This window comes from Rissa tridactyla, chromosome W (genome assembly GCF_028500815.1).
Source record: "Rissa tridactyla isolate bRisTri1 chromosome W, bRisTri1.patW.cur.20221130, whole genome shotgun sequence".
Lineage (NCBI taxonomy): Eukaryota > Metazoa > Chordata > Aves > Charadriiformes > Laridae > Rissa > Rissa tridactyla.
The window spans coordinates 16693209-16720555 of NC_071496.1; the positions used below are offsets into that span (position 1 = coordinate 16693209).

General features: G+C 43.6%; 1 protein-coding gene across 2 annotated transcripts in view; it reads right to left on the bottom strand.

The window, feature by feature from the left end:
• Nucleotides 1-5894: 5894 nt before the first annotated feature.
• LOC128901933 (zinc finger SWIM domain-containing protein 6-like) overlaps nucleotides 5895-27347 on the bottom strand; it is a 160044-nt gene continuing 138591 nt past the window's right edge. For both annotated transcript variants that reach the window (XM_054184079.1, XM_054184080.1), the window contains 4 exons: nucleotides 21159-21316; nucleotides 17408-17571; nucleotides 10224-10305; nucleotides 5895-7867 (listed from right to left, as the gene is read on the bottom strand). In XM_054184079.1, the coding sequence (XP_054040054.1) occupies nucleotides 7005-7867; nucleotides 10224-10305; nucleotides 17408-17571; nucleotides 21159-21316 (1267 nt within the window). In that variant the 3' untranslated portion in view covers nucleotides 5895-7004. The remainder of the gene's footprint in view (nucleotides 7868-10223; nucleotides 10306-17407; nucleotides 17572-21158; nucleotides 21317-27347) is intronic.

The window sequence follows — 27347 nt, forward strand, 5'->3', positions numbered from 1 at the left end:
CAGCATAGGTCCTTTCCACAGGGTGCAGTCCTTCAGAAACAGACTGCTCCAGCATGGGTCACCCACGGGGTCACAGGTCCTGACAGCAAACCTGCTCCACCGTGGGCTCCTCTCTCTCCATGGGTCCACAGGTCCTGCCAGGAGCCTGCTTGAGTGCAGACTTCCCATGGGGTCACAGCGTCCTTTGGGTGCATCCACCTGCTCCACTGTGGACCTCCATGGGCTGCAGGGGGACAGCCTGCCTCACCATGGTCTTCACCACAGGCTGCAGGGGAAATCTCTGCTCTGGCGCCTGGAGCCCCTCCTCCCTCTCCTTCTTCACTGACCTTGGTGTCTGCAGAGTTGTTTCTCTCACATATTCTCACTCCTCTCTTCCAGATGCTGTTGCAGTTTTTTTCCCCCCCTTCTTAAATATGTTATCACAGAGGCACTACCACTGTCGCTGGTTGGCTCAGCCTTGGCCAGCAGGGAGTCCGTTTTGGAGCTGGCTGGTGCTGGTTCTATTGGACATTGGGGAAGCTTCTAGCAGCTTCTCACAGAAGCCACCCCTTGCTGCCCCCCCCCCACTACCCAAACCTTGCCACACAAACCCAATGCAGTGGGTAAGTTTTGCTTTCTAGTCTTCAAAGTACCAGGTTTAACAGCAAACAACAAAAATCATAAAAACACTAGCATAGAAACATTAAATATTTGGATTAGATAATTAAGGAAAGAAACTGATCTGATGCAGCTCTTTACATTGTGCAGGTAATATTTTAAGAAAGGGACAGTTCATGATTGTGGTACTTACAAGTCATAATTGCTCTCTGCAACTAGAAGCTATAGAAATCTGTCAAGGTTGGCCTTAGAAAAAACTTGTACTTTGTAGCCAACACATGTTAGTAGATATCTTTAATCCTGTGACCTTGCAGATATCTGCAAATACAGCAGCTGATGTCATTTTCTTCTTAAGGCAAGTTCTTTTTCTCAGAGCATATGATGCTCTATTTTTACTAACTTTAGGGATACTGATACTGCCTGTAGGGATGGATAGCAAACATTTCAACTGCGGGCTAGGTGCTTCTTGATGCTGACAGCCCAGGGTGTTACCAGAGGCAACACTCTTGTCTTCTCATGTGCTGTACGGAGTGCATACTTCTACAGGGGAGGCAAATCCTAGCACTCTCTTCTCAGTAAAGCTATCCCTGACACTTTGTTGTCTCCCCAACTGAGAATCTTACAAAGCTTTTCATCTCATATTCAATTTGGTTTGTAATATGCTGAAATACCCATAAAATCTGTACTATCTGTTGCATTATCACGAGGCAACAGTTGGGCATAACAATTCATGGCTTCTGCTCCTTCCTTCCCCACTTATCCTTGCAAAAAGTATACTTTCAAGGGGACAAGCTCTTAAGAAGGGAAAATGTTTGTTTAGGAACACTTTATACTTTATCCCTAGACAGAACTGCAGAGCAAGGGAATACTTGAGGGTATCATACGTCCCAATTCTGTAAAGGTATAAGCTATATTGCTATTTTTTCCAAATTATATCCTGCATTAAAAGTAGATGAGTTACCAGGATTTTTGTTTTTAAATCAGAAATAGAAAGCTGGATGATTTTTCAGTAAAAAAAAATAATCTGTATTTTAATCAAATTGAAGGCATCTCAGTGAAATCACAGAATCACAGAATGGTAGGGGTTGGAAGGGACCTTCGGAGATCATCTAGTCCAACCCCCCTGCCAAAGCAAGTTCAGCTAGAGCAGGTTGGACAGGAATGCATCCAGGCAGGTTTTAAATATCTCTAGAGAAGGAGACTCCACCACCTCTCTGGGCAGCCTGTTCCAGTGCTCTGCCACCCTCAAAGTAAAGAAGTTCCTCCTCATGTTTAGGTGGAACTTCCTATGCTCAAGTTTGTGCCCATTACCTCTTGTCCTGTTGCCGGGCACCACTGAAAAGAGCCTGGCCCCATCCTCTTGACACCTTTAAGTATTTATAAGCATTGATAAGATCCCCCCTCAGCCGTCTTTTTTCCAGACTGAAGAGACCCAAGTCCCTCAGCCTTTCTTCATAAGAGAGGTGTTCCAGTCCCCTAATCATCTTGGTAGCCCTTTGCTGCACCCTCTCCAGCAGTTCCCTGTCCTTCTTGAACCGGGGAGCCCAGAACTGGACACGGTACTCCAGATGCAGCCTCACCAAGGCAGAGTAGAGGGGGAGGATGACCTCCCTCGACCTGCTGGCCGTACTCTTCTTGATGCACCCCAGGATGCCCTTGGCCTTCTTGGCCACAAGGGCACATTGCTGGCTCATGGTCATTCTGTTGTCCACCAGGACTCCCAGGTCCCTCTCTGCAGAGCTGCTCTCCAGCAGGTCAGCCCCCAACCTGTACTGGTGCATGGGGTTATTCCTCCCCAGGTGCAGCACCCTACACTTGCCCTTGCTGAATTACATAAGGTTCCTCTTTGTCTAACTCTCTAGCCTGTCCAGGTCTCTTTGTATGGTGGCACAGCCTTCTGGTGTGTCAGCCACCCCTCCCAGTTTTCTGTTATCAGTAAACTTGCTGAGGGTACACTCTGTCCCCTCATTCAGGTCATTGATGAATACATTTATTTACATAAATATATATATAAAATATATTTACTTCTAGTGCAGATCCACTCTACGGAGCGACAAATCTAAATTGGCAGAACTTGGAAAGCAAAATTTCCCTCCATGTAAGCTGCACCCCAGTTTTGATGCACTTATGTCACTTATACCCACTTATATAAAAACTTAATTGCTACTAGACAAACCTGAAAGAAAACTGTAGCTCAAACTAATTCGATGGAACAATAAAGCATTATTGAAAAGTGACTGTCACAGAGACTTGAAAGCTTGCAGCATGAAACTTTGTATGGATATACAAAGAAAATGATGCAATATGGGTTTTCTATAGAACAAATTTATTAATGCAAAGCCCTCAGTATCTTCTGTACTTAAAAATACTAGGAAGCCAATTTTACTTTTTTATACTAAAAGAAAAAAAAGCGCCCTCCAGAATTTTGTCTGTACTGCAAAAACTGTTGACTGGTCATCCAAAGCACTGATCGCACGTATTAGCCAATTCACTGTCTTGAAAGAGCTCCATCTGTTCTGCTAGACAACCATGGTGGTATACGGTCTCAGTCTTCTAGTTGCAGCTCTAGTCTCAGAATATTACCTGCAATTTCTCTCAAACAATCTAATAAATGCTTTGTCATGTACATGCAATCCAGGTTTAGCTTCATTGCCATAACATTAAAAACAAAAGATTTTGAGAATAAGACATGAAGTACTCTGAGGGAAGCTGTCTTGGGATTTCAGTTGCACCTTAGTATCTAAAGTCTGAGGCACATATGTGCCTTTCTCTTTTTCATGCTGAAAAGTTGTGCAGTTTTCTCTAATGGGAAAACCAGATATGGAAATTAAACGTGTTGAAACACCAAAAAGCTAAACTAAGGTAATATAATTTGGGTAAGAAAAATCTCCGCTGGCTTCTGTTCTGGCAGAACCAATAGACTACGAAGGAAATCTGAAAATGAACTTATGGGTGAAAGTCAGTTTCTTGGGCTGCAAGACAGTCTCATAATACAGAAGTAATATCACATCTTTCAGGATTTCATGCAACTCACCAAATGAATGAAAATTCAATGGTAGACTATGATATGGAAGAATCACGCTCATTTCTCTTCACTACTGAACAGCAGTCCTGGATTCAAAAAAAGTTCTCATTTAAAGGAGTGTTGAAAAGCACTATGACATTTTGTGACAATGATAGCAGAGGTGTTCAGTTGCATATCTCAAATATATGGCTCTGAAAAGAAGATAAGGTTTTTGAGACATTGTATTTTGACTAGGCTTCCTTATGCTTCAAAATTAATTCCAATCTGTAGTTTCAGAAATATTTGATCAGTTTTCACCAAAAGAGCCCTCGGACTATTTTTCATGGAATCTCTTTCCTGGGCTCTTCTTACCTCCACAAAACAAGAACAGTACGTATCTAGACATGTTTGCTAGAGACATGAGGCAATCATCTCTTGGTCCATGAAGGCTTTTAACATGGTGTGAACTGCACTGTGTGGCACCACTGAGGACACATAAGAGATTTCAATCAGTCATGAGAACAAGTCAAATAAACTTCAGTCAGTTCTGAAAGAAGAATAAGCCATTGTGCTTGTCAAGACCACATTTAATTCTAAAGCCTTTGTCTTCAAATAGGCTTCAGTTTTGCAATTTACATAATCCACAATATCCATAATACCGAATTATTTGTAAGAGGCAAAAAAACCCCAACTCCCACGCAAACCCTATTACAGAATGGAGTATCCTTCTCATTCCTTATTGTCTGTGGCAGAAAATTAATCTAGGACAAAGTAATGAAGCAAACACATAATGAGGATTCAATGCTTGGAAGGGATAGAAGTCGCAGAAGCTACAGAACATTAGTACTACCAGGTCAGGACAACTCAGCTGTTAGCAAGGCTTGGTAAAGACTCATATTTTACACGACAAGTTTTACAAAGATTCAGACCTTTTCCTCCTCAATCTTCCAGTGACACAAGTCTCTCTGTCAGAATTCATGGGTACACTGGCATCTCTGATAGTTGCTTGCTGTATGCTAATTCTCTTTTCAGCTGAAGATACTAAAAAAGAAAGTGAAGATGTTCAGATCATGTAGTCAAATATGACATCACATATCATACTTAAGGTGATAAAGATCTTGGTAAAGCAGAAAGCTCCTCTTCAATTTTCAACCATGCCATATCCCATTATTCACTGAGGGCTGGAAAACTTACACAAATCTTACAGAGCAAAGCCTCCAAAAAAGCAGAAATGTTGGCTGTCAGATGGTGAGCAGGAGCTCCGTGCTGGGTGGAGTGAGTTCAGAATACACAAAATGCTTTAAAAAAGCCAAAGAATAGCAAGAATTGTCCTTGTATATATTTGCAGCATATCTCAACTCTCATGGTCACCCAGATAATCCACTGAGTGGGAACATGCCCCCACACACTCTTCCATCCTACCAGGGCAATATGTCAAGGCTTACGGTTTGTTGTATAGACCACACATCTTCAATTGCAGGCAGCATTTGGTCCCTCTGACACATCAGGTCTTCTTCCACCAGCAAAGGAGCTGTTGCAATTGTGAACACTACCATTTCTTTCCTGGTCTTGGTGGTCATATTGCTTACCACCATAACGCATCAAAGTTGCAAGCTGGGCATTTAAGATCTATGAACTATCCATATTCAACTCCAGTAACAGACACCATAAAGGAGGCAGAATCAACTTTCAAAAAACTAATTTTAATCAAAACAAAAAAATTGTTGATCATCAACAAGTTTATAAAACAGTGATTTAGTTACATAAATAAATTGGTATCAGTGTATCAAATCTTAATTACTTTCAACTTCATGAGCATGTTTACATGGGTGATGAAGTACAACCTTTTTATGTATTATAATAAATAAAATGGAAAGCACGAAATAGTTTTTCTAAACAAAAATACCTACAAACATTCCTCTAGCATGTTCTCTAATGAAGGGAACAAGAGACACTGGACAACTTTTGCACCAGAACATAAAAACTGCTTTAAAAAGCACAAGGATACAGAACCATCAGCTAAAGACACTATACTGTAACCAAAGTTGGTATTTAATAATATGATGAATGGTTTGGTAGTTAGATCTCCAGTTTGGTTATTTTAAAGCATTAAGACAAGGCAAGATAGAAGGCTGCTTTTGTTTCAGTAATTCTAGAGAAAATAAAATATATTAAAAAAAATTAAAAAAATGAACGGAAAAGTAAATAGTCACCTACACAACTTTCTGTCCTGCACAAAGTCAAAATACCTATGCAGAATATATATATATATAATATATATATATTTGTGCACAAAGGTTAACTTATTATTAGCTCACTGCAAAGGCATAATGTATCATGTCAATAATTTTGCATTTTGTGTGAAAAAGGATATTTTTTTAAGTTTCCCAGGCTAGGAGGCACAAACCCCGATTCTGGCATACTGTATTCTTAATGCTAAGGCTTGCTGCTCTGGCTGTGTATTTTTTGTCATCCCTCTTTACTATAGTGCCTGTTACAAGCATGTGTGTATGTGTGTATACATATATATGTAAACACAGGTTGTATAAATATCTATATATATAAAATTTCCCTCAATAGGTATCAGTCCAACCATGCAATCCAAAAGGTGGCTCTGCATAGATGCCCAGCATATAGTTCACCACCTGAGCCAACCCTGAAGCAAGGCGCACTTTAGTCCTTCGGATAGGTTTTCTTTTTTTGTTTAAAACCAAGCTACTGCAGCTTCAAGTATTTTGTATTACATAGATTTTTTTTTATAAATTAATGTTATATTTTTTCAATATTCAGACATATACTATAATATATATACAGTACAATAAATGCTCTCATTCTTTTTAAAATTTTTTTTGATAAATCCCTGAGAATGTATGTTGACAGTCGCTAAGTTTCCACATGCGCAAGCATTGTGTGCCATGCTTCTGGATGAACAGCACTGCAAAGCCACGTGGTCAGCCTTTTGACCATTAGTATTTAATTTGTTGTTTTGTTTAAATATGCTGAAATGTAAGGATGAGTTACAAAGGAGTAAAGCTGAATCCATTCGAGGTACTTATCACAGGATGGAGGTGTTTTGTTTCGTTTTTAAAGCCATTGCAATATATGTTTGTTTTTGAGGCTGTGAACATATACAGAAAGAACAGGAGAGCAATGTGGGCTTTTGCCACTTGACAACATATACTCAGTGTAAACCAAACTTTTTTTAACCTCTCTCTCACACAAAACAGAAAAAAGGAAAAAAAGATTAAACACGCAAACTTTCACAACATGACAGTTTAGTTTGCAAACTCAATATAACTATACACATATAATACCGATGTGGCTCTGTTTCTTTTAAGTTCAAAAGGATACAAAGGCAGGCTCAAGTAAAAACAAACCACCACCACCCCCCCATGCATTTTCATCAACCAAACCGCTCACGAACCAACATCATCAGTTTCTTTTTGCCTTTGTAGATTTGTTTTAGGTTGTCAATAAACTGTGTAAACTGTATGTGTCCATCATGAGCCATTAAGAAGGTCTCTCGGGCCTTGCTGAGGAACTCTATAAACTCACTATAGTGTCGCGGGCTGATGTGAGTGAGACGTGAATGAGTTGTATTAATATAGGCTCCAATTGTGGCATCCAAGAGTTGTCTTAAAGGGGCTTTGTCCAGTGACATGAGCTTACCAGAGTTCCTCCTTCCATGAAGTCCCACCATGCCAGGAGTGGTCAAAGTACACCTACGCAAAATATCTGACAGTACTGTTGCACATTTGACACTTTTGACCACCAGAGGTATTATAGCTGCTAGCTCATTTTTCCCAAGGGAGTGGCTGAGCGCACATGCCCACAGAACGTCATTAATGGCAGGGTGCGTGTCCTGATTGTAACTCAGGTTGAGATGCGTCATGGCCAAAGTGGCCAGCTTGTAAGCCCGCATGGGGTAACCACGGTGCTCCATGTATCGTGCTATAGTAAAAAGCTGTGAGTAGCTCATGCCAGTTGTAGCAGCATCTAGAACAATTTGGTAAGCAGTCTCAAAAGCTATGTGATCCTTTTCACATAAGGTCAGTGCAGAGAGGGCACAGTTTTGAGGATCCTTCATGGCACACTGTAGAGCAAGCGTCCTAGCACTGCTGGCCAGGTTCTCCTGCTGATGGCAGTCCAGATGCAGACGGACAATGGTGCTGTTGGACATCACTGTTGTAGCAACAATACTAGTGGCTTCTGTTGGAGTGAAAAGCGTAAACCAGTTTTGCATGATACTATCCAGTGCATAAACACCTGGGGAGAGAAAGAAAGGAAGAAAGGATTAGCCACAATTGATAAAACGTAGCAGATACAGGTGTTCAGCAAAAGATTACATTTTCGAAGTCTAAGAGGTTGCTAGTACATCCAAGGAGACATGCTTCAGCAAGAAGGGCTAAACCAGATAACATGGCTGGAAAAGGACATTAAAACAAAGGCTACTGTGCAAACTCTGTAGCAATCACCAAAATGCAGATAATAACAAAACAGCCTGCAAGATAAGCTTTAATCTCCTGGTGTGACAACTGAGCTGCTTTACTTGTTATCTAAGACAATTTGGATAACAAATTCTGGCTCATTTGGTCTCATCACATCACTCAAAAGCAGCCCTCACACTGAACGCTTAAAAGGCAATTTTAACTTCTTTTCTCTATGTGCATCTCAAGGTACAGTGCGTGCGCAAAATATGAAAGCATGCTAAATGTCTCATTTAATAGAACACCATGGCATTTAATACTAAGCGCACCTTAAACATTTTTTAAAAAAAAATCCTAAACCCCACCCCCTCCCAACAGGCTTTTCAGATACATCTTGTATTAAATTCATATGCACCTGAACATCAAGATCCTTATTAGGGAAATACTCTGAGCAATAGATGCTACTGGATATTATCTGAAATAGATATTTTCCTTAGTATCACTTTATTCCTGGCACGTGTGTGTGGTGGGGGGGAAGAAGGGGGAAACAGTGACTAATGGGTTCCATAAATTGAATCTTATACCCAACTAGAGTGTCTTATTATCGCTAGAGGCAGTTTACACACATCTGTGAGCCCACCTAAAACACACCCAGAGGTCCTTTTCTCTGTAGGACTCTGATGTTTCCTGTGCACCCTTTCACTTGTGTGCAAAAATTCAGCATAGTCAGAAAATATCAGATCTTCATTTAAATAAACAGATTCCTTGTTTTATCAACTTGATTAACTCTCAAGAGTACTTTGCATGACATTATAGGTTCTTTATGGGATGCTTCTATTAGAATATGTAAACTAATTTAAAGCAGTATTAAACCCAGCTTTTTATTTGCCAATATATAACTGCACAAAATAATATTCAGGTACTAATATCTGCAAGAGAGCCTCAGTAATAATTACCTTAGCAAAGATATAAAAGCAATAAAAAAAGAGCATTGCATGAAAATTTGTGGACACAAACCATTTTCTGGCTGAGGGCATACAAAGGCAAGCTGTATTTTCCCATGCTACTGACAATATTAATTTCTCATTTAAGCATAAAGCAAAGAATAAACTAATCTAGAGAATAAGCAGCAGCAAACCCTTGAAGTTCTGAAACTCAAGAAGCATCTATGTGATACAATCAACTCAGATGTATGAAAAAGGAGTAAATACAGCAGGGAAACACACTTTCCAAAAATACCTTTAGTGACAATTAAAATTGCTCCCTTATCATAGTACTTATATTGTCCTCACTGCCACAGCTGCTGATTTTTTTTATTTTATTTTTTTTTAGAGCTACACAGTTTTTAATGCCATCATCTACACTTTCAGATTCTGTATCCTCATTTTGCAGATGGTAAACTGGAATACAGAAGCTAAGGGACACCTCATCAAGACACACAAGAAATTTATGGCAAAGCCCAGAAATGAACATAATGTCCTGCTGAGTGCACTATTCTCCCACTGCTATCCTCTAAGTATGAGGCTAGTTCTGCTCCCACCTTATTTTCACCTTATGTGGTTAAGGATAGGTGCATTAGTGTTTGGTTTGCTTTTCAGTGCAGACGAGAGGCCTGCACAATGTCATAGCCACACAACAAAGATGCATTACACTCTAAGCTTGGATTTACCCATGGGCTTAAAAAAAAACAAACCAAGAAAACAAACAACAAGCAATTAGAATCCCTTCATGAGATCTTGTCTGTCACACAGCGGGAGGCAACCTCAACATTTCATTCACCTTTTTTCTGGTTCCTCTTCCCCACAGCTGACCAGATAGCACGACAGCACTCTCACCAGTCTTTTGGAGGCTCACCTCTCAGAGCAAGCAAAGTTGTAGCATAGTGTAACAGCTCATAACCATGAGCCTTTTCTCTGCTGCAGCCTTAAGCCCAAACCCCACATGGAGGGGACAAGGGGAAAGAAGTCACACTGCATTACTCAACTATTGTCTCACTTGGCCTATGTCTATTCTATCACATGCTCAAAAAACCCACTCATCACTGCCATAATTAATGTCTTCTAACCAAAGGAATTTTATAGATGAACAGAAAGTGGGAGACATTTGCAGAGCGTGGGTGTTGACCAACAAGATCAAGCCCTCTAAGATTAGCTGACAAAAAGGCAGGAGCCCTTGAGAAGCATCTCAGAACATACCTATTTCTGTTGCACATGTTACCAACCACCTCACCATTTCCCGCCGTCGCCAATTCAGTGTTGACAGTGTCATCCGCATCACCTATTAAAACAACACAAACAAAATACAAATTAATCTTATTGCAAAACCAAGACAATATACCAACAATTAGGGATTTAAGTTACTCAAATACAATGAGGTTCAAAACGTCAGCCTCTTGCTCTTTCCATTCTGTTACCTCTTTTTAGCTGATATGTCAAAAGACTTGACAAATACTGCTCAGCTATCTTGGAAGAGCATACAGAGAGTAATTCCAACCAACTGCAGGTCCTTCAAGGCCAGAGGAGAAACTGTCTTATTTGGGGAGAAGAAAAAAATACCCCACAAAAAAAGCCCCCTTCAAAACAACAAAAAATCCCAACCAATTACCAATTATTCAAATTAAATTATATTGTGTCTCCTCCCTCTATGTATATTAGTCTTTAAAGTGGAAATGTGTCAATTCTTGTTGGGCAAACTAACCCATCTAATTTTTCCACCATCTGCATTTTTTTTATTGACTTCAACAATACAGACAGGAGTTAGAGTATATTATGATGTGACTGTCTGTTTATGCTGCAAAGATATATATATGCACACACACTTCCAGATATATCCAGATATTATTAGTAAGTCATAGCGACGATTTCTCTCTCTGAACAAGGAGTCCCTGCAAAGAAGATCCATTGTAAAACCATCAGAATCATAGAAAAAGGACTTTAAGCTCTGATTGCAGTGCCCATATTTTACAACACTTGCATTTATTGCCTATGTTGTTTCTCAAAATGTGGGCAAATATGTTTATGCAGTAAAACAAACACTGCATGTAAAGCTCGTTTCAGCTGGACAGATCCCACAGACATCCAGATGAAGAAAGCAAGTAGTTTTCCCCTTACGATATCAGGGATCGTACTATGGTATTACTATTTGTAGCAATTAAACAAAGAGCATAAAAGGTCAATCAGAGCTTTCAGCGATGATCTTTACATATTAACTCATAAAATGCACTCACAAAACAGCCTGGAGTCAGCAGCATTTGTAAGAGGGTTCTCAACACATATGACCCCCCAATCCTAAGGTGACTTCAAAGTGGCATGTAGCCCTCTGTCATATTTGTTACTCTTGCCACCTCCTTTAGTGTAGCTGTAAATAGGATAATTAAGAAGATGGAAAGACTGCTGAGGAGCACAAATGCACAGATGATTTTTAAGAAGCCTGGTTATAAACAACCATCATGCTGGCCTCCAAACATTCACACCTTGGGAATTTGATGACTGGTTGTACATGACCCGAAGTTACAGCATAACATCAGCTTTGTTGGCCTCAGACATTGTGGTATCATTTTGACTAATTTGAGTGCTAGATTGGAGAACAGCATTTTGAGAGAAAGCAAATGGATCTGTGAGGAACAATCCAATGCATTTTCAAATATGAAAATATGGCTAACGAATTATGGAACCAGCCTTTGCTTGAATTCTTTCTGGAAGAAAAACAGGCATCCTCAAGTCAAAATGCTTTGGAGTGGAAATATCTGTCCTATTCTTTCCATCAAAGAGAGTCTATGTGACTTCCTGTATTGATGCACACACAAATTGAAGGCTAACACTCTTCCAATATCCAAGATGAATTTTCAGCTTCCCCCAAGTAGAGTGAATCCAAGAGAAAATACAGGGTTATGGACTGAATTCTGCTACTGGTGAGGGAGAGAAGGAGGTTAAACAAACAAATAGAAAGGCGTGAACGACTACTTCTCTGAAAGTCTTCTCTGATGACTTCACCATAGTGGTCTGTAAAAGGATCATCAGTCACAAGAGCCTTCAGCATGCATAGTGGGCATAATAGCAGCTCCAGTGTAGACAGTCCTAACTTGAGAGCAAAACCCAATACTATATCTAGTTTCTTCACATGGAATAGTTTCTTGACTTGAACTATTCTGGAATTAGGTTCTTTTCATTTAATTAAACTGACAAACTGAGAGCGCTAAGAGAGGAGCCCTTTACTGATGATAAAAAAACCCCCAAGGATTTCAAATAAAGCATATATTGATATCTTGACCAAGGAGGAGCTGAAGTTCATTTATACTGTAGCCCATGTAGCCAAAGAACTATTTCACTTCTGCTCAATACATTCTTGAGACACCTCTTCCTAAAAGGGAGTTCCAGATCTGTCCAAGTTCTATCCAAGATCTGTGTTATCAATTGAAGACAACTTCTCAACAGGTTAGTAAGTCGGAAAATGACAAGAAGCCCCTGGGAATTACATAGCTTATCTGAAAGCCAAGCTCTCTTCCACAGAGAATAAACTTGACTTTATCCTGATGGATTATTTTTTTTTAATGAGAGTTTCTTACTCTAGAGGAACACAAGATAACAACAAGATAACAAGGGCGGTAACACAGTGACAAAGGATGAGGAGAAGGCTGAGGTACTTAATGCCTTCTTTGCCTCAGTCTTTAGTAGTAGAGTCGGTTGTTCCCTGAGTACTCAGGGATCCGAGCTAGCAGATAGGGGCGGGGAGCAGAATGAAGCCTCTGTAATCCAAAGGGAGATGGTGAGGAACCTGCTGCAGCACCTAGACATACACAAGTCTATGGGGCCGGATGGGATGCACTCAAGGGTACTGAGGGAGCTGGCGGAAGTGCTCTCTGAGCCACTTTCCATCATTTACCAGCAGTCCTGGCAAAACGGGGAGGTCCCAGTTGACTGGTGTATAGCAAATGTGACGCACATCCACAAGAAGGGCAGGAAAGAGGATCCAAGGAACTACAGGCCTGTCAGCCTGACCTTGGTGCCTGGGAAGGTCATGGAACAGATCATCCTGAGTGCCACTATGCGGCACATGAAGGACAACCAGGTGATCAGGCCCAGTCAGCATGGGCTCACAAAAGGCAGGTCCTGCTTGCCTAACCTGATCTCCTTCTATGACAAGGTGATCCACTTAGTGGATGAGGGAAAGGCTGTGCATGTTGTTTACCTGGACTTTAGTAAAGCCTTTGACACCGTTTCCCACAGCATCGTCCTGGAGAAACTGACTGCCCATGGCTTTGATGGGTGCACGCTCTGCTGAGTAAAAACTGTCTGGAGGGTCGGGCCCAGAGAGTGGTGGTGAATGGAGTTAAATTAATTTGGTGGCCGGTCACGAGTGGTATTCCCCAGGGCTCGATATTGGGGCCAGTTCTCTTTAATATCTTTATCAGTGACCTGGAGGAGGGGATTGAGAGCGCCCTCAGTAAGTTTGTAGACTACACCAAGTTGGGTGGGACTGTTGATCTGGTTGAGGATAGGAAGGCTTTGCAGAGGGATCTGGACAGGCTGGATTGATGGGCCGAGGCCAATGGTATGAGATTCAACAAGGCCAAGTGCTGGGTCCTGCACTTGGGTCACAACAACCCCATGCAGCGTGTCCTGGTTTGAGGTAAAACAGAACCAACTTTCTGTTTTGTAATTTTACTTTTTAGCTGGGCCTCTTCTAACTGACTAAACTCTGAAATTAACAGCATATTGTTCAGAAACTGTTCGCTCTCAGAGTGATAAGACCTGATTATACCAAGGAATGGGATGCACAGAGGCTCTTGCTTAGACTTATTGCTATAACAGCCAAGGTCAGCTAACTTTGTTATTTGCCCCGTTAGAGGGTCGGAAGCGGAGAAGCGTAGAGGGGTCCCACCTGCAGGGAGGAGCAGACAGGACAGGTGACCCAAAACTGACCAACAGGGTATTCCATCCCATCTGCCCCATGGTCAGTATAAAAGCTAAGGGATCAAAGGGAGAAGTCTCTTTCTTCAATGGCCTTCATCTGAGGAGGACCCTGTCTGTTCATCTGCCTTTGATCCCGATCAGAGCGCTCCTGACTCTAGTTCCAGAATTCAGCTCCTGTTCGTCGCTGACTCCAGTCTGGGACTTTCCCTGTGTCTGCTGGTGATGCGATCGTCATCTTGGGAGCTGGATACGGTTTTGTATATATTGTATACTTTTTTAAAATTTTTATTATTCTATTATTATTTACTATTGCCTTATTTATTATTTTCATTAAAGTACTTTAGTTCTTTTTCTAAACTCGTAAATCTCCTTATCTCTTCCTCTCCTCTCTGAGGAGAGATGGGGGGGAGGGCCATCTGTCATTCTGATTGGCCAAACCGGCCAAAACTGCGACACAGCGTTACAAGCTTGAGGAGGAGTGGCTGGAGAGCTGCCTGGCAGAAAAGGACCTGGGAGTGTTGATTGACATCTGGATGAATATGAGCCAGCAGTGTGCCCAGGTGGCCAAGAAGGCCAACAGCATCCTGGCCTGTATCAGGATCTGTGTGGTGAGTAGGACTAGGGAAGTGATTGTCCCCCTGTACTCGGCACTGGTGAGGCCCCACCTCGAGTACTCTGTCCAGTTTTGGGCCCCCCACCACAAAAAGGACATTGAGATTCTGGAGCAGGTCCAGAGAAGGGCAACGAAGCTGGTGAGGGGTCTGGAGAATAAGTCTTATGAAAAGCGGCTGAGGGAGCTGGGGTTGTTTAGCCTGGAGAAAAGGAGGCTGAGGGGAGACCTTATCGCTCTCTTCGACTACCTGAAAGGAGGTTGTAGGGAGGCGGGGGTCGGGCTCTTCTCCCAAGTAACAAGTGATAGGACAAGAGGAAATGGCCTCAAGTTGCGCCAGGGGAGGTTTAGATTGGATATTAGGAAAAATTTCTTCACCAAAAGGATTGTCAAGCATTGGAACAGGCTGCCCAGGGAAGTGGTTGAGGCACCATCCCTGGAGGTATTTAGAAGACGGGTAGACATAGTGCTTAGAGATATGGTTTAGTGATGGTTTTTGTCAGTGTTGGGTTGATGGTTGGACTTGATGATCTGAAAGGTCCCTTCCAACCTAGGCAATTCTATGATTCTATGATTCTAAGAACTCACTACCCATAAGAGATGCAAGAAATGGCCAACCATCCCTTAGCTCCCACAACAATGTGAAACCTCTTTGTCATGCACGTTGGAAGGAGGTTTATTTATTTACAGGCATTCAGGGAAAGGACACCACTTGCCAAATATACATCGACTGATCACCTGCACTAACCTGTTCAGCAGTTCTGACAGCAGTACCTGTCTGCACGTGTGTGTTAATACTTACTTGTATTGATGTAGCATACAACAGGCAAATGGAAGATTAGAAGCCCCTCGTGTCCCTGCAGATCTTATAGCATCTATGCCAGTAAGGTTCTGAAGGACATAATACACCTGAGATGCTCCATGCCCATTTGGGCATGCTTTCCACAGCTAGTTTAAATGCCCTCCCTCTGCTGAGTCACATAACACATGCTGCCATTGGAAATAGGGAGAAAGAACCCAGGAGTCCATACATTACTCTGAAATCTAGAACAATATAAGAGGTTTTTCTGTCACAGAAATCCCAGTGACTGAGCTGGGAAATTGTTAGTATCATCTCCTCAGCCCAACCAGTCCAACTTGTCATTGTTGTAGCTGAGAGGCAGAACAGCATACCTGTGAGGACACTGCTTTTCAGTTTGCCACGTGAGGGGAGAAACAGGGTTTTATAGGGCACATAAATGTCATAAGCAGTCAGTTACTAGATAGCAAATATAGACAATCTAATTGCCATTAGGTCAGGGGGCAGGAGAGGGGAAAGCATCTGTAGGCCACTGAAGACAATGCTGACACTGTATGGCTTTTACAGGAAAAAACATTACTGTAGAAATCTATACAGTTGTGAGTTACCACCAGAAAACTGCTATACATCTTCCTTCTGGAAAGCAAACTGCCTTTAAGATTCTTAAAACACCTTAGTAAGCTTGGGGCAGACAGTGGACATGTTCTACACCAGTTTATTCCAAACACTGGATTTAGGAAAAAGCGCAGGTTTGTGATATTTCTTTCACTAGATCTTACTGAATACATTTTGATGACACCATCATCCACACAGGGCTATCCATGAATACAGTGATATCCAAAGTCATTGAATGATACTTGGTGAATGCTTGAGGTGACATTCAAGTCAATCATAAGGATCTTTCTCAAGTAAACAAAGATTTAAGACAGAAACATACCAAGATATTGTTTTTTTAAAAAAAGCAGATTTCCACAGCAACCTTGGGAATAAGAAAGGCACACAATCTCAGCTTTCTGATTAAAGACTTTAGCTTCTAAAAGTTTAGAATAGACAAATAGTACCTTTCTTTGGCATGAGAAGCAACTGGGATAATATCCTTTCCCCAGAAGTCTTTGGAGCTTTGGTTACTGAAGCAAAGTAACAAATGGTTTTCTGATCTTTGCATTTGTTTGTTTGTTTTATTTTTAAGAACTGCCTGAAGAGGGATGAAGAGATTTATTTTTGTTGAAATGAACTGTGTAAACTCCAATATTCATCAGTGTAAAGCAATATTACTCCAGATACCTAAAAACTTAGCTGTCTCCTAAGGGCCAGGTTGGATGGGGCTTTGAGCAACCTGGTCTAGTGGAAGGTATCCCTGCCCGTGGCAGGGGGGTTGGAACTAGATGATCTTTAAGGTCCCTTCCAACCCAAACCATTCTATGATTCTATGATTCCTTTTAGCTTGTAAAGTCTCTCCTAAGAGCCTGAAAACTGATCTGAGGTTCTTGTACACTTCAAGCTGAGTCTGATGCAGATGACCATCTCACACCTTGTAGAGTGCAGGATTTGATGAAGGAAGTGAGAGGGCTACTGTTAGCACAGTCTGCTTTAGAAGCAGGTTGTTATGGTTGACCTTGGATTTCTCTAGTAATTCAACAAGCACCTACCAAATCTCATTTGAGGGAAAGGAAGGGAAGGATGGGAGGAATGATAAGAAACCCCTCAAGGCCATGTAAAAGATCTGCAAAAGTGCATTTCTGGCCAGCAGAATAATTTTGTTCTCTAGCTATCCTTATATATACTCCTGAACCCCCTGCATTGGTCCTCTCTCACCCCTGAAGAGAGGAGCAGCCAGTTGTTCCCAGCTCTCTCTTCCACTCAAATGGCACAAAGGGGCTGTGCAGACCCTTGTTCTGTGTTTACTAGTCAACTGCGCTTTACATCAGAAAACAGAATCTAAAAATTCCAGACAGAGCCCAAAGAGGGTATGGTCCTCAGTGACTTAAAGAGCTGTACCCACCAACACAAGGTCAAATTCCTGTTTGCCACTGTAGTAATAATGAACAAGGGAAATACCTGAAGGCCCAGCTCCAGAGAAACTTTCAGAAGAGTGACGTCTGGCAAGCTGTCCATGAGTGTTGCTATTTTAAATGCATCCTGGGCAAGCTTGAAGATGTGTGATGAGGAGTGGATATTTTTCTGGATGGATTCTAACACAGTTTCGAGCCTCTGAACATCACCTGCAAAGTGCAAAGAGAATCACCAAAACAAGAACAAGCCCCCAAAACATCCAGAAATGCATTATAATTGAGCCTGCCATTCCTACACAATAGTACGATGTTTCAGTTATACACATTTTGATTTTTAGAAACCTTCCATAACTAAACCACATAAACGAAAGATACAAGACAGCACAAATTCCTCTAGTGCCTGATGGTGTTAGTGTAGTACATGGCCAAAAGTAAGATTTGTGAATTTTAAAAATGATTTCTCCACTCCTGGGTTTCACAGTCTATACTGTGTGTCAGAAGAACAAAAAGCTGTCTCATCAGCCTTCAAATCAAGCCCATCAGGCTACCATCTAGCTAGTTTACTTTGCTAGAAAATTGAGCGACAGGTTTAAGTCAGTTCCGTTTGTTGCTCCCATTTCAAGCTCCTCGAATCATAGAATTGCCTAGGTTGGAAGGGACCTTTCAGATCATCGAGTCCAACCATCAACCCAACACTGACAAAAACCATCACTAAACCATATCTCTAAGCACTATGTCTACCCATCTTCTAAATACCTCCAGGGATGGTGCCTCAAGAAATTCCCTGGGCAGCCTGTTCCAATGCTTGACAATCCTTTTGGTGAAGAAATTTTTCCTAATATCCAATCTAAACCTCCCCTGGCGCAACTTGAGGCCATTTCCTCTTGTCCTATCACTTGTTACTTGGGAGAAGAGCCCGACCCCCACCTCCCTACAACCTCCTTTCAGGTAGTCGAAGAGAGCGATAAGGTCTCCCCTCAGCCTCCTTTTCTCCAGGCTAAACAACCCCAGCTCCCTCAGCCGCTTTTCATAAGACTTATTCTCCAGACCCCTCACCAGCTTCGTTGCCCTTCTCTGGACCTGCTCCAGAATCTCAATGTCCTTTTTGTGGTGGGGGGCCCAAAACTGGACACAGTACTCAAGGTCCTTTTCTGCCAGGCAGCATTCCAGCAACTCTTCCCCAAGCTTGTAATGCTGCATGGGGTGGTCGTGACCCAAGTGCAGGACCCAGCACTTGGCCTTGTTGAATCTCATACCATTGGCCTCGGCCCATCAATCCAGCCTGTCCAGATCCCTCTGCAAAGCCTTCCTATCCTCAACCAGATCAACAGTCCCACCCAACTTGGTGTAGTCTACAAACTTACTGAGGGCGCTCTCAATCCCCTCCTCCAGGTCACTGATAAAGATATTAAAGAGAACTGGCCCCAATATTGAGCCCTGGGGAATACCACTCGTGACCGGCCACCAAATTAATTTAACTCCATTCACCACCACTCTCTGGGCCCGACCCTCCAGACAGTTTTTACTCAGCAGAGCGTGCACCCATCAAAGCCATGGGCAGTCAGTTTCTCCAGGACGATGCTGTGGGAAACGGTGTCAAAGGCTTTACTAAAGTCCAGGTAAACAACATGCACAGCCTTTCCCTCATCCACTAAGTGGATCACCTTGTCATAGAAGGAGATCAGGTTAGGCAAGCAGGACCTGCCTTTTGTGAGCCCATGCTGACTGGGCCTGATCACCTGGTTGTCCTTCATGTGCCGCATAGTGGCACTCAGGATGATCTGTTCCATGACCTTCCCAGGCACCAAGGTCAGGCTGACAGGCCTGTAGTTCCTTGGATCCTCTTTCCTGCCCTTCTTGTGGATGTGCGTCACATTTGCTATACACCAGTCAACTGGGACCTCCCCGTTTTGCCAGGACTGCTGGTAAATGATGGAAAGTGGCTCAGAGAGCACTTCCGCCAGCTCCCTCAGTACCCTTGGGTGCATCCCATCCGGCCCCATAGACTTGTGTATGTCTAGGTGCTGCAGCAGGTTGCTAACCATTTCTCCTTGGATTATGGGGGGTAAATTCTGCTCCCCATCCCTGCCTTTCAGCTCAGGGGGCTAGGTACCTGGAGAACAACTGGTCTTGCTACTAAAGACTAGGCAAAGAAGGCAAAACCTCAGCCTTTTCCTCATCCTTTGTCACTATGTTTCCCCCTGCATCCAATAAAGGATGGAGATTCTCCTTAGCCCTCCTTTTGTTGTTCATGTATTTATAGAAACAATTTTTATTGTCTTGTACGTCAGTAGACAGATTAATTTCTTGTTGGGCTTTGGTCCTTCTAATTTTCTCCCTTCATAACCTCACGACCTCCTTGTAGTCCTCCCGAGTTCCCCGCTCCTTCTTCCAAAGGCCATAATCTCTCCTTTTTTCCCCTGAGTTCCAGACAAAGCGCTCTGTTCAGCCAGGATGGTCTTCTTCCCCAGTGGCTCATCTTTTGGCACATGGGAATGGCCTGTTCCCACGCTGTTAGCACTTCCTTCTTGAAGAATGTCCAGCCTTCCTGGACTCCTTTGCCCTTCAGGACTGCCTCCCAAGGGACTCTGTCAAACAGGCCCCTAAACAGACCAAAGTCTGCCCTCCGGAAGTCCAAGGTAGCATTTCTGCTAACCACATTCCTTACTTCTCCAAGAATCAAAAACTCTATTATTTCGTGATCGCTGTGCCCAAGACAGCCTCCGACCATCACATCACCCACGAGTCCTTTTCTGTTCGCAAACAACAGGCCCAGTGGGGTGCCTTCCCTAGTTGGTTCCCTCACCAGCTGTGTCAGGAAGTTATCCTCAACACCCTCCAGGAACCTCCTAGACTGTTTCCTCTCTGCTGTATTGTATTTCAAGACATCTGGCAAGTTGAAGTCCCCCATGAGAACAAGGGCTAGCGATTGTGAGACTTCTCCCAGCTGTTTATAGAATATTTCATCTGTCTCTTCATCCTGGTCGTGTGGTCTATAACAGACTCTCACCGTGATATCTGCCTTGTTGGCCTTCACCCTGATTCTTACCCATAAACACTCAACCCTATCATCACCATCGTTAAGCTGTAGACAATCAAAACACTCCCTAACATACAGAGCTACCCCACCTCCTCTCTTTCTTTGCCTATCCCTTCTGAACAGCCTGTAGCCATCAATAGCTCCAGTTATGGGAGCTAACTCCAGTTATGGGATTCATCCCACCAAGTTTCAGTAATGGCAACCAGGTTGTAGTCTGCTAGCAGCATGATGGCTTTCAACTCCGCTTGTTTGTTGCCCAAGCTGCGTGTATTGGTGTAGAGGCACTTCAGCTGGGCTTTTGGCTGTGTCACCTTCTTAGAGGAACACCCCTTAATTCCTTTAATGTATTTCACCGGTGTTTCCCTGTTGGCTTCTATTATTTCAGGAGCCCCTGGCTCATCTCCATAAGACATCAAGTGTGCTCCAGTGTAGCCAGCATGTCTCAGAGCAACAGGCTGCAGGCCCTCGCTAGCACCCCATCCCTCTAACCATTGCCTGTCATCCCACAGCTTGTCATGGGCAAGCCTGATATTATCCCCCTCCCCCTTCAAGCCTAGTTTAAAGCTCTGTCAATGAGCCCCACTAGCTTGTGAGCAAAGACACAACATTTTTTTTTCTGGAGCCAGGCTGAATGGAGAGAGTCAGACCCTCTGTCAGACTGCGATTTGGATTCCTAAACACAAGTTTTATAATCTGTTTATTCCATGCAATGTTAAAAGCATACATTTAGTTGAGTACATCACTAACAGCAATGTACCTTTGGATGCTGTTAGCATGGTCGATGCCACCTCACACTGCTGGGATTCAATGTGACTTAGGGTGAACCAGCGGGGATACCGGTTTGGAACAACTGATGCAATGTGGTGTGGCCGGGACATGTCTCCCAAAGGAGCTGTAGATTCCAATACCAGCAACCTGAAACAAGGAAGAAATCCTTTTTCATTAAATCATTATTATATTAGGTTACCCATAAGCAAAACTAAAACTACAAGAACATTTGACCTTGTTTATGAAATGTGCAGTTTTGGGTATAAAGTCATTGGAAAACCACTTCTCTTCTTGGGGAATCTTAAAAGTCCATTTGCAAAACTTGCCTACATCAGTGGGCATCTGCAGGAATTCACAGGGCAATTAAGTCATCCATTAGCCAAGGCAGCAGAGACTTTCTGCATCATCCATAGAGCTGAAGCTTTTTTTCCCTGCTTTATTTCAGTCAGTATTGGGTTTGTGTGGCAAGGTTTGGGTAGTGGGGGGGGGGCAGCAAGGGGTGGCTTCTGTGAGAAGCTGCTAGAAGCTTCCCCAATGTCCAATAGAACCAGCACCAGCCAGCTCCAAAACGGACTCCCTGCTGGCCAAGGCTGAGCCAACCAGCGACAGTGGTAGTGCCTCTGTGATAACATATTTAAGAAGGGGGGGAAAAAAACTGCAACAGCATCTGGAAGAGAGGAGTGAGAATATGTGAGAGAAACAACTCTGCAGACACCAAGGTCAGTGAAGAAGGAGAGGGAGGAGGGGCTCCAGGCGCCAGAGCAGAGATTTCCCCTGCAGCCTGTGGTGAAGACCATGGTGAGGCAGGCTGTCCCCCTGCAGCCCATGGAGGTCCACAGTGGAGCAGGTGGATGCACCCAAAGGACGCTGTGACCCCATGGGAAGTCTGCACTCAAGCAGGCTCCTGGCAGGACCTGTGGACCCATGGAGAGAGAGGAGCCCACGGTGGAGCAGGTTTGCTGTCAGGACCTGTGACCCCGTGGGTGACCCATGCTGGAGCAGTCTGTTTCTGAAGGACTGCACCCTGTGGAAAGGACCTATGCTGGAGCAGTTCATGAAGAACTGCAGCCCATGGAAAGGACTTATGTTCGAGAAGTTCGTGGAGGACTGTCTCCCATGGGAGGGACCCTACGCTGGAGCTGGAGCAGGGGAAGAGCGTGAAGAGTCCTCCCCCTGAGGAGGGAGGAGCAGCAGAAACAATGTGTGATGAACTGACCACAACCCCCATTCCCCATCCCCCTGTGCTGCTCGGGGGAAGGAGGTAGAGAAAATTGGAAGTGAAGTTGAGCCCAGGAAGAAGGGAGGGGTGGGTGGAAGGTGTTTTTAGATTTAGTTTTTATTTCTCTTTACTCTACTCTGATTTTGATTGGTAATAAATTAAACTAATTTCCCCAAGTCGAGTGTTTTGCCCATGATGGTAATTGGTGAGTGATCTCTCCCTGTCCTTATCTTGACCCATGAGCCTTTCATTATATTTTCTCTCCCCTGTCCAGCTGAGGAGGGGAGTGATAGAGCAGCTTGGTGGGATCCTGGCATCTAGCCAGGGTCAACCCACCACATCCACAAATAGCAGAGTCCATGCTCCTGGCGTTCCATTATAGGTGGGCTCCAGTGTGTTCCTGGAATCAAAGGGTAGCAAAAGTACAGATGCCCCAGCCTAATTAAACTGTCTAGGTCACAACCTCTGAATTGTGAAGTATTGTCCTGGTCTGAGGTAAAACAGAACCTTGCATTTCTTTCCCTGATTCATGAGTCAATGGAAAAGATTTTTATGTGCTTGCAGTACATTGTTCCCCCAAACAGAGTGAAAATTACATTACTTTCCATATGACCACCCAACTGTGGAACACTCTTCAAAGTGACAATTATAAATTGTCCTGGTCTGAGGTGAAACAGAACAAATTTTCTGTTCAGTAATTTTACTTTTCATTATATTTTCTCTCTCCTGTCCAGCTGAGGAGGGGAGTGATAGAGCAGCTTGGTGGGCACCTGGAAGCCAACCAGGGTCAACCCACCACACAGTCTTTGAACCACAGCCCTCAGTAAGGAAAGTAGAGTAGTTCTCCATCATACTGAGAACATGTAAATATTTTCCAATATTTAGAATATACTTTTTTTACTTGCAAATGCTCAAAGTAAGGGAGAGGGATATTCAACAAGTCATTTGAATTTTGACCTTGCAATAAATTCAGACATACCAAAAAGGACATTTTACTTTTCAAATATGAACTACTTTTTAAAGTCCTTAAACTCTAGCCTGCCTACCAACATTTGATAATGTGCATGCTAATATGAAAAAAAAGACTTCCCTTTTGAATTATATCGAGTCAAATCTCTTCCCTAGTACCACTGAGACACCTCTATATATAGCTTTATAGACGTAAAAATAAAATACATATAAATTGTTCAGCTTATTTTTTCCAAGCATGGGTCAGGGGAGAAAAAAAGATGCATTATTAAATGGTTTCAACAAACAGGAAAAATCCCAACTACATAATGCAAAAAGGAGTATTAGGTTATGAGTAATGGTAAATAGACAAAAAGCATGAAAGGAAGAGGCTGTTTTGGGGAAATCTTTTGTCGCTCTGAATTTCATTGCTAACTTCTATGTTCCTTTGCTGTGAAAAGAAATGCTGTTGTGAATTGGTGGCTGTCATACAATTTTGGCAAGATTAGGGAACATCGTAACAAGCATAAGCAGATTTAGCATTCTTCACTTTTTTTCTCTTTCAAACATCAATTATTTAGCTAGGTTTTAGCAAAGCTGCTTTGGGATTAAACATCACCATTAAAGTGTGACTCCCAAAGACTGGGTTGAAATTCAGGCTTAACAAGGGATCAGCCAAACTAAGCCAAACATTCAAGTTCAGATTCCAAGTGAGCAATCAACTAGGTCACTGCAGATACACATTCTCCAAGGCTCTACTCCATATGTTTCAGTGCTGCAAGCAGAGAACTGCAGACAGAAGTGACCATCAAGGATAGCACATCCTGTCCTTGCAGACCGGAGCATGCATGAAAGGCATTATGGTCCCAGCTTCCATTGATTTCACACAGAGTGTTCCACACACTAAAAGAGGATTAAAAAAAAAAAAAGAAACAGCAACAGATGATTCTGAATGCAGAGAAGCAAAATAGTCCAGAGTTGACATCATGGGTCAATGACCTGTGTAGACTTGTGTGTAGACTGACGCTGAACACTTATATCTGGAGAGCAACTACCTGTAGTCTTGGGAAGTTAACTTTGATAAATGTTCAAGCAAAGAAAGAAATATGCTCTAAAAGCATGAGCAACCGCACAGATTTCTACGCGGAAATATTTTACTCATGCCATGGAGGAAGGGATGCTCAAATTTCCCTCTTCTGATCCATTCCACCTCACAAACGGATTTGATGGGTGGACTGTTCGGTGGATAAGGAACTGGCTGGATGGTCACATCCAGAGGGTGGTGGTCAATGGCTTGATGTCCAGATGGAGAGGGGTGACAAGTGGTGGCCCTCAGGGATCCATACTGGGACTGGTGCTGTTCAACATCTTCATCAGTGACATAGACAGTGGGATCAAGTGCACCCTCAGCAAGTTTGCAGGTGACACCAAGCTGAGTGGTGCGGTTGACAGGCCAGAGGGACCTGGACGAACTAGAGAGGTGGGCCCCTGCAAACCTCATGAAGTTCAACAAGGCCAAGTGCAAGTTCCTACACTTAAGTCAGGACAATCCTTGTTATCAATACAGGCTGGGGGATGATGTGATAGAGAGCAGCCCTGTGGAAAAGGACTTGGGGGTACTCGTGGATGAAAAGCTGGACATGAGCCAACAATGTGCGCTTGCAGCCCAAAAGGCCAATCGCATCCTGGGCTGCATCAAAAGAACTATGGCCAGCAGATCCAGAGAGGTGATTCTCCCCCTCTACTCTGCTCTCGTGAGACCCCACCTGGAGTACTGTGTCCAGCTCTGGAGTCCTCAGCTCTAGAAGGATATGACCCTGTTGGAGTGGGTCCAGAGGAGGGCCACAAAGATGATCAGAGGGCTGGAACACCTCTCCTACGAAGACAGACTGAGAGAGTTGGGGTTGTTCAGCCTGGAGAAGAGAAGGCTCCGGGGAGACCTTATAGCAGCCTTCCAGTACCTGAAGGGGGCCTATAAGAAAGCTGGTGAGGGGCTGTTGCAATGGGATGTAGCAATAGGACGAGGGGCAATGGTTTTAAACTAGAGCAGGGTAGGTTTAGATGAGACATTAGGAAGAAGTTCTTTACAATGAGGGTGGTGAGGCACTGGAACAGGTTGCCCAGAGCGGTGGTGGAGGCCCCATCCCTGGAGACATTCAAGGCCAGGCTTGATGAGGCTCTGAGCAACCTGATCTAAAGATGTCCCTGCTTACTGCAGGGGGGTTGGACTAGGTGACCTTTAAAGGTCCCTTCCAAACCAACACATTCTATGATTCTATGATTCTATGTTATTGTGAAACTGCTCTCCATCGTCTCTGAAAGGTCATGGAGAACAGGAGAGGTGCCTGAGGACTGGAGGAAAGACAATGTCACTTCAGTCTTCAAAAAGGGCAAGAAGGAAGACCCGGGAAACTACAGGCCAGTCAGCCTAACCTCCATCCCTGGAAAGGTGATGGAACAGCTCATCCTGGATGTCATCTCTAAGCATGTGGAGGGGAAATCATGCTTGACCAATTTGATAGCCTTCTACGATGGAACGACTGGCTGGGTGGATGAGGGGAGAGCAGTGGACGTTGTCTTCCTTGACTTCAGCAAGGCTTTTCACACCGTCTCCCATAACATCCTCACAGGTAAGCTTAGGAAGTAGTGGTTAGATGAGTGTACAGTGAGGTGGATTGAGAACTGGCTGAATGGTAGAGCTCAGAGGGTCGTGATCAGTGGCGCAGAGTCTAGTTGGAGGCCTGTAACTAGCGATGTTCCCCAGGGGTCAGTACTGGGTCCAGTCCTGTTGAATATATTCATCAATGACCTGGATGAGGGGATAGAGTGCACCCTCAGCAAGTTTACTGATGACACAAAACTGGGAGGGGTTTCTGACACACCAGAAGGCTAGACCTGGACAGGCTAGAGAGTTGGGCAAAGAGGAATCTAATGAAATTCAATAAGGGCAAGTGTAGGGTGCTGCACCTGGGGAGGAATAACCCCATGCACCAGTACAGGTTGGGGGCTGACCTGCTGGAGAGCAGCTCTGCAGAGAGGGACCTGGGATTCCTGGTGGACAACAGGATGACCGTGAGGCAGCAATGTGCCCTTGTGGCCAAGAAGGCCAAGGGCACCCTGGGGTGCAATAATAAGAGTGTGGCCAGCAGGTCGAGGGAGGTCATCCTCCCCCTCTACTCTGCCTTGGTGAGGCCACATCTGGAGTACTGTGTCCAGTTCTGGGCTCCCCAGTTCAAGAAGGACAGGGAACTGCTGGAGAGAGTCCAGTGGAGGGCTACAAAGATGATCAAGGGAATGGAGCATCTCTCTCATGAGGAAAGGCTGAGAGACCTGGGTCTGTTTAGACTGGAGAAGACTGTGAGGGGATCTTATCAATGCTTATAAATACTTAAAGGATGGGTGTCAAGAGGATGGGGCCAGACTCTTTTTGGTGGTGCCCAGTGACAGGACAAGGGGCATTGGGCACAAACTTGAGCATAGGAAATTCCATCTAACATGAGGAGAAACTTCTTAAGCATGAGGAGGAACTTCTTTACTTTGAGGGTGGCAGAGCACTGGAACAGGCTGCCCAGAGAGGTGGTGGAGTCTCCTTCTCTGGAGATATTTAAAACCTGCCTGGATGCATTCCTGTCCAACCTGCTCTAGCTGAACTTGCTTTGGCAGGGGGGTTGGACTAGACGATCTCCGAAGGTACCTTCCAACCCCTACCGTTCTGTTATTATGTGAGTGCTTTGTATGCTGAACTATCACTTTGGTGTGAATGGAAAGAGTAACCAACCTTCTTTATGAGAATTTTTGAGAATCACCAAGGAATGCAGACAGACATGAAACAGAAAGTGTCTGCATCTGCTATCACCACAGTTCAAGATAGCAGTCCACATTTCTGAAGACTGCCAAATACATAAAAAATAAAAAAAAATTAAAAAAAGCTGAACTCTCATGTGCCTTATAAAGTGATGTCAAGAGAGCTATGGAGAACAGCCCTGATGTTGATGTCTCCTGTGATTTTAC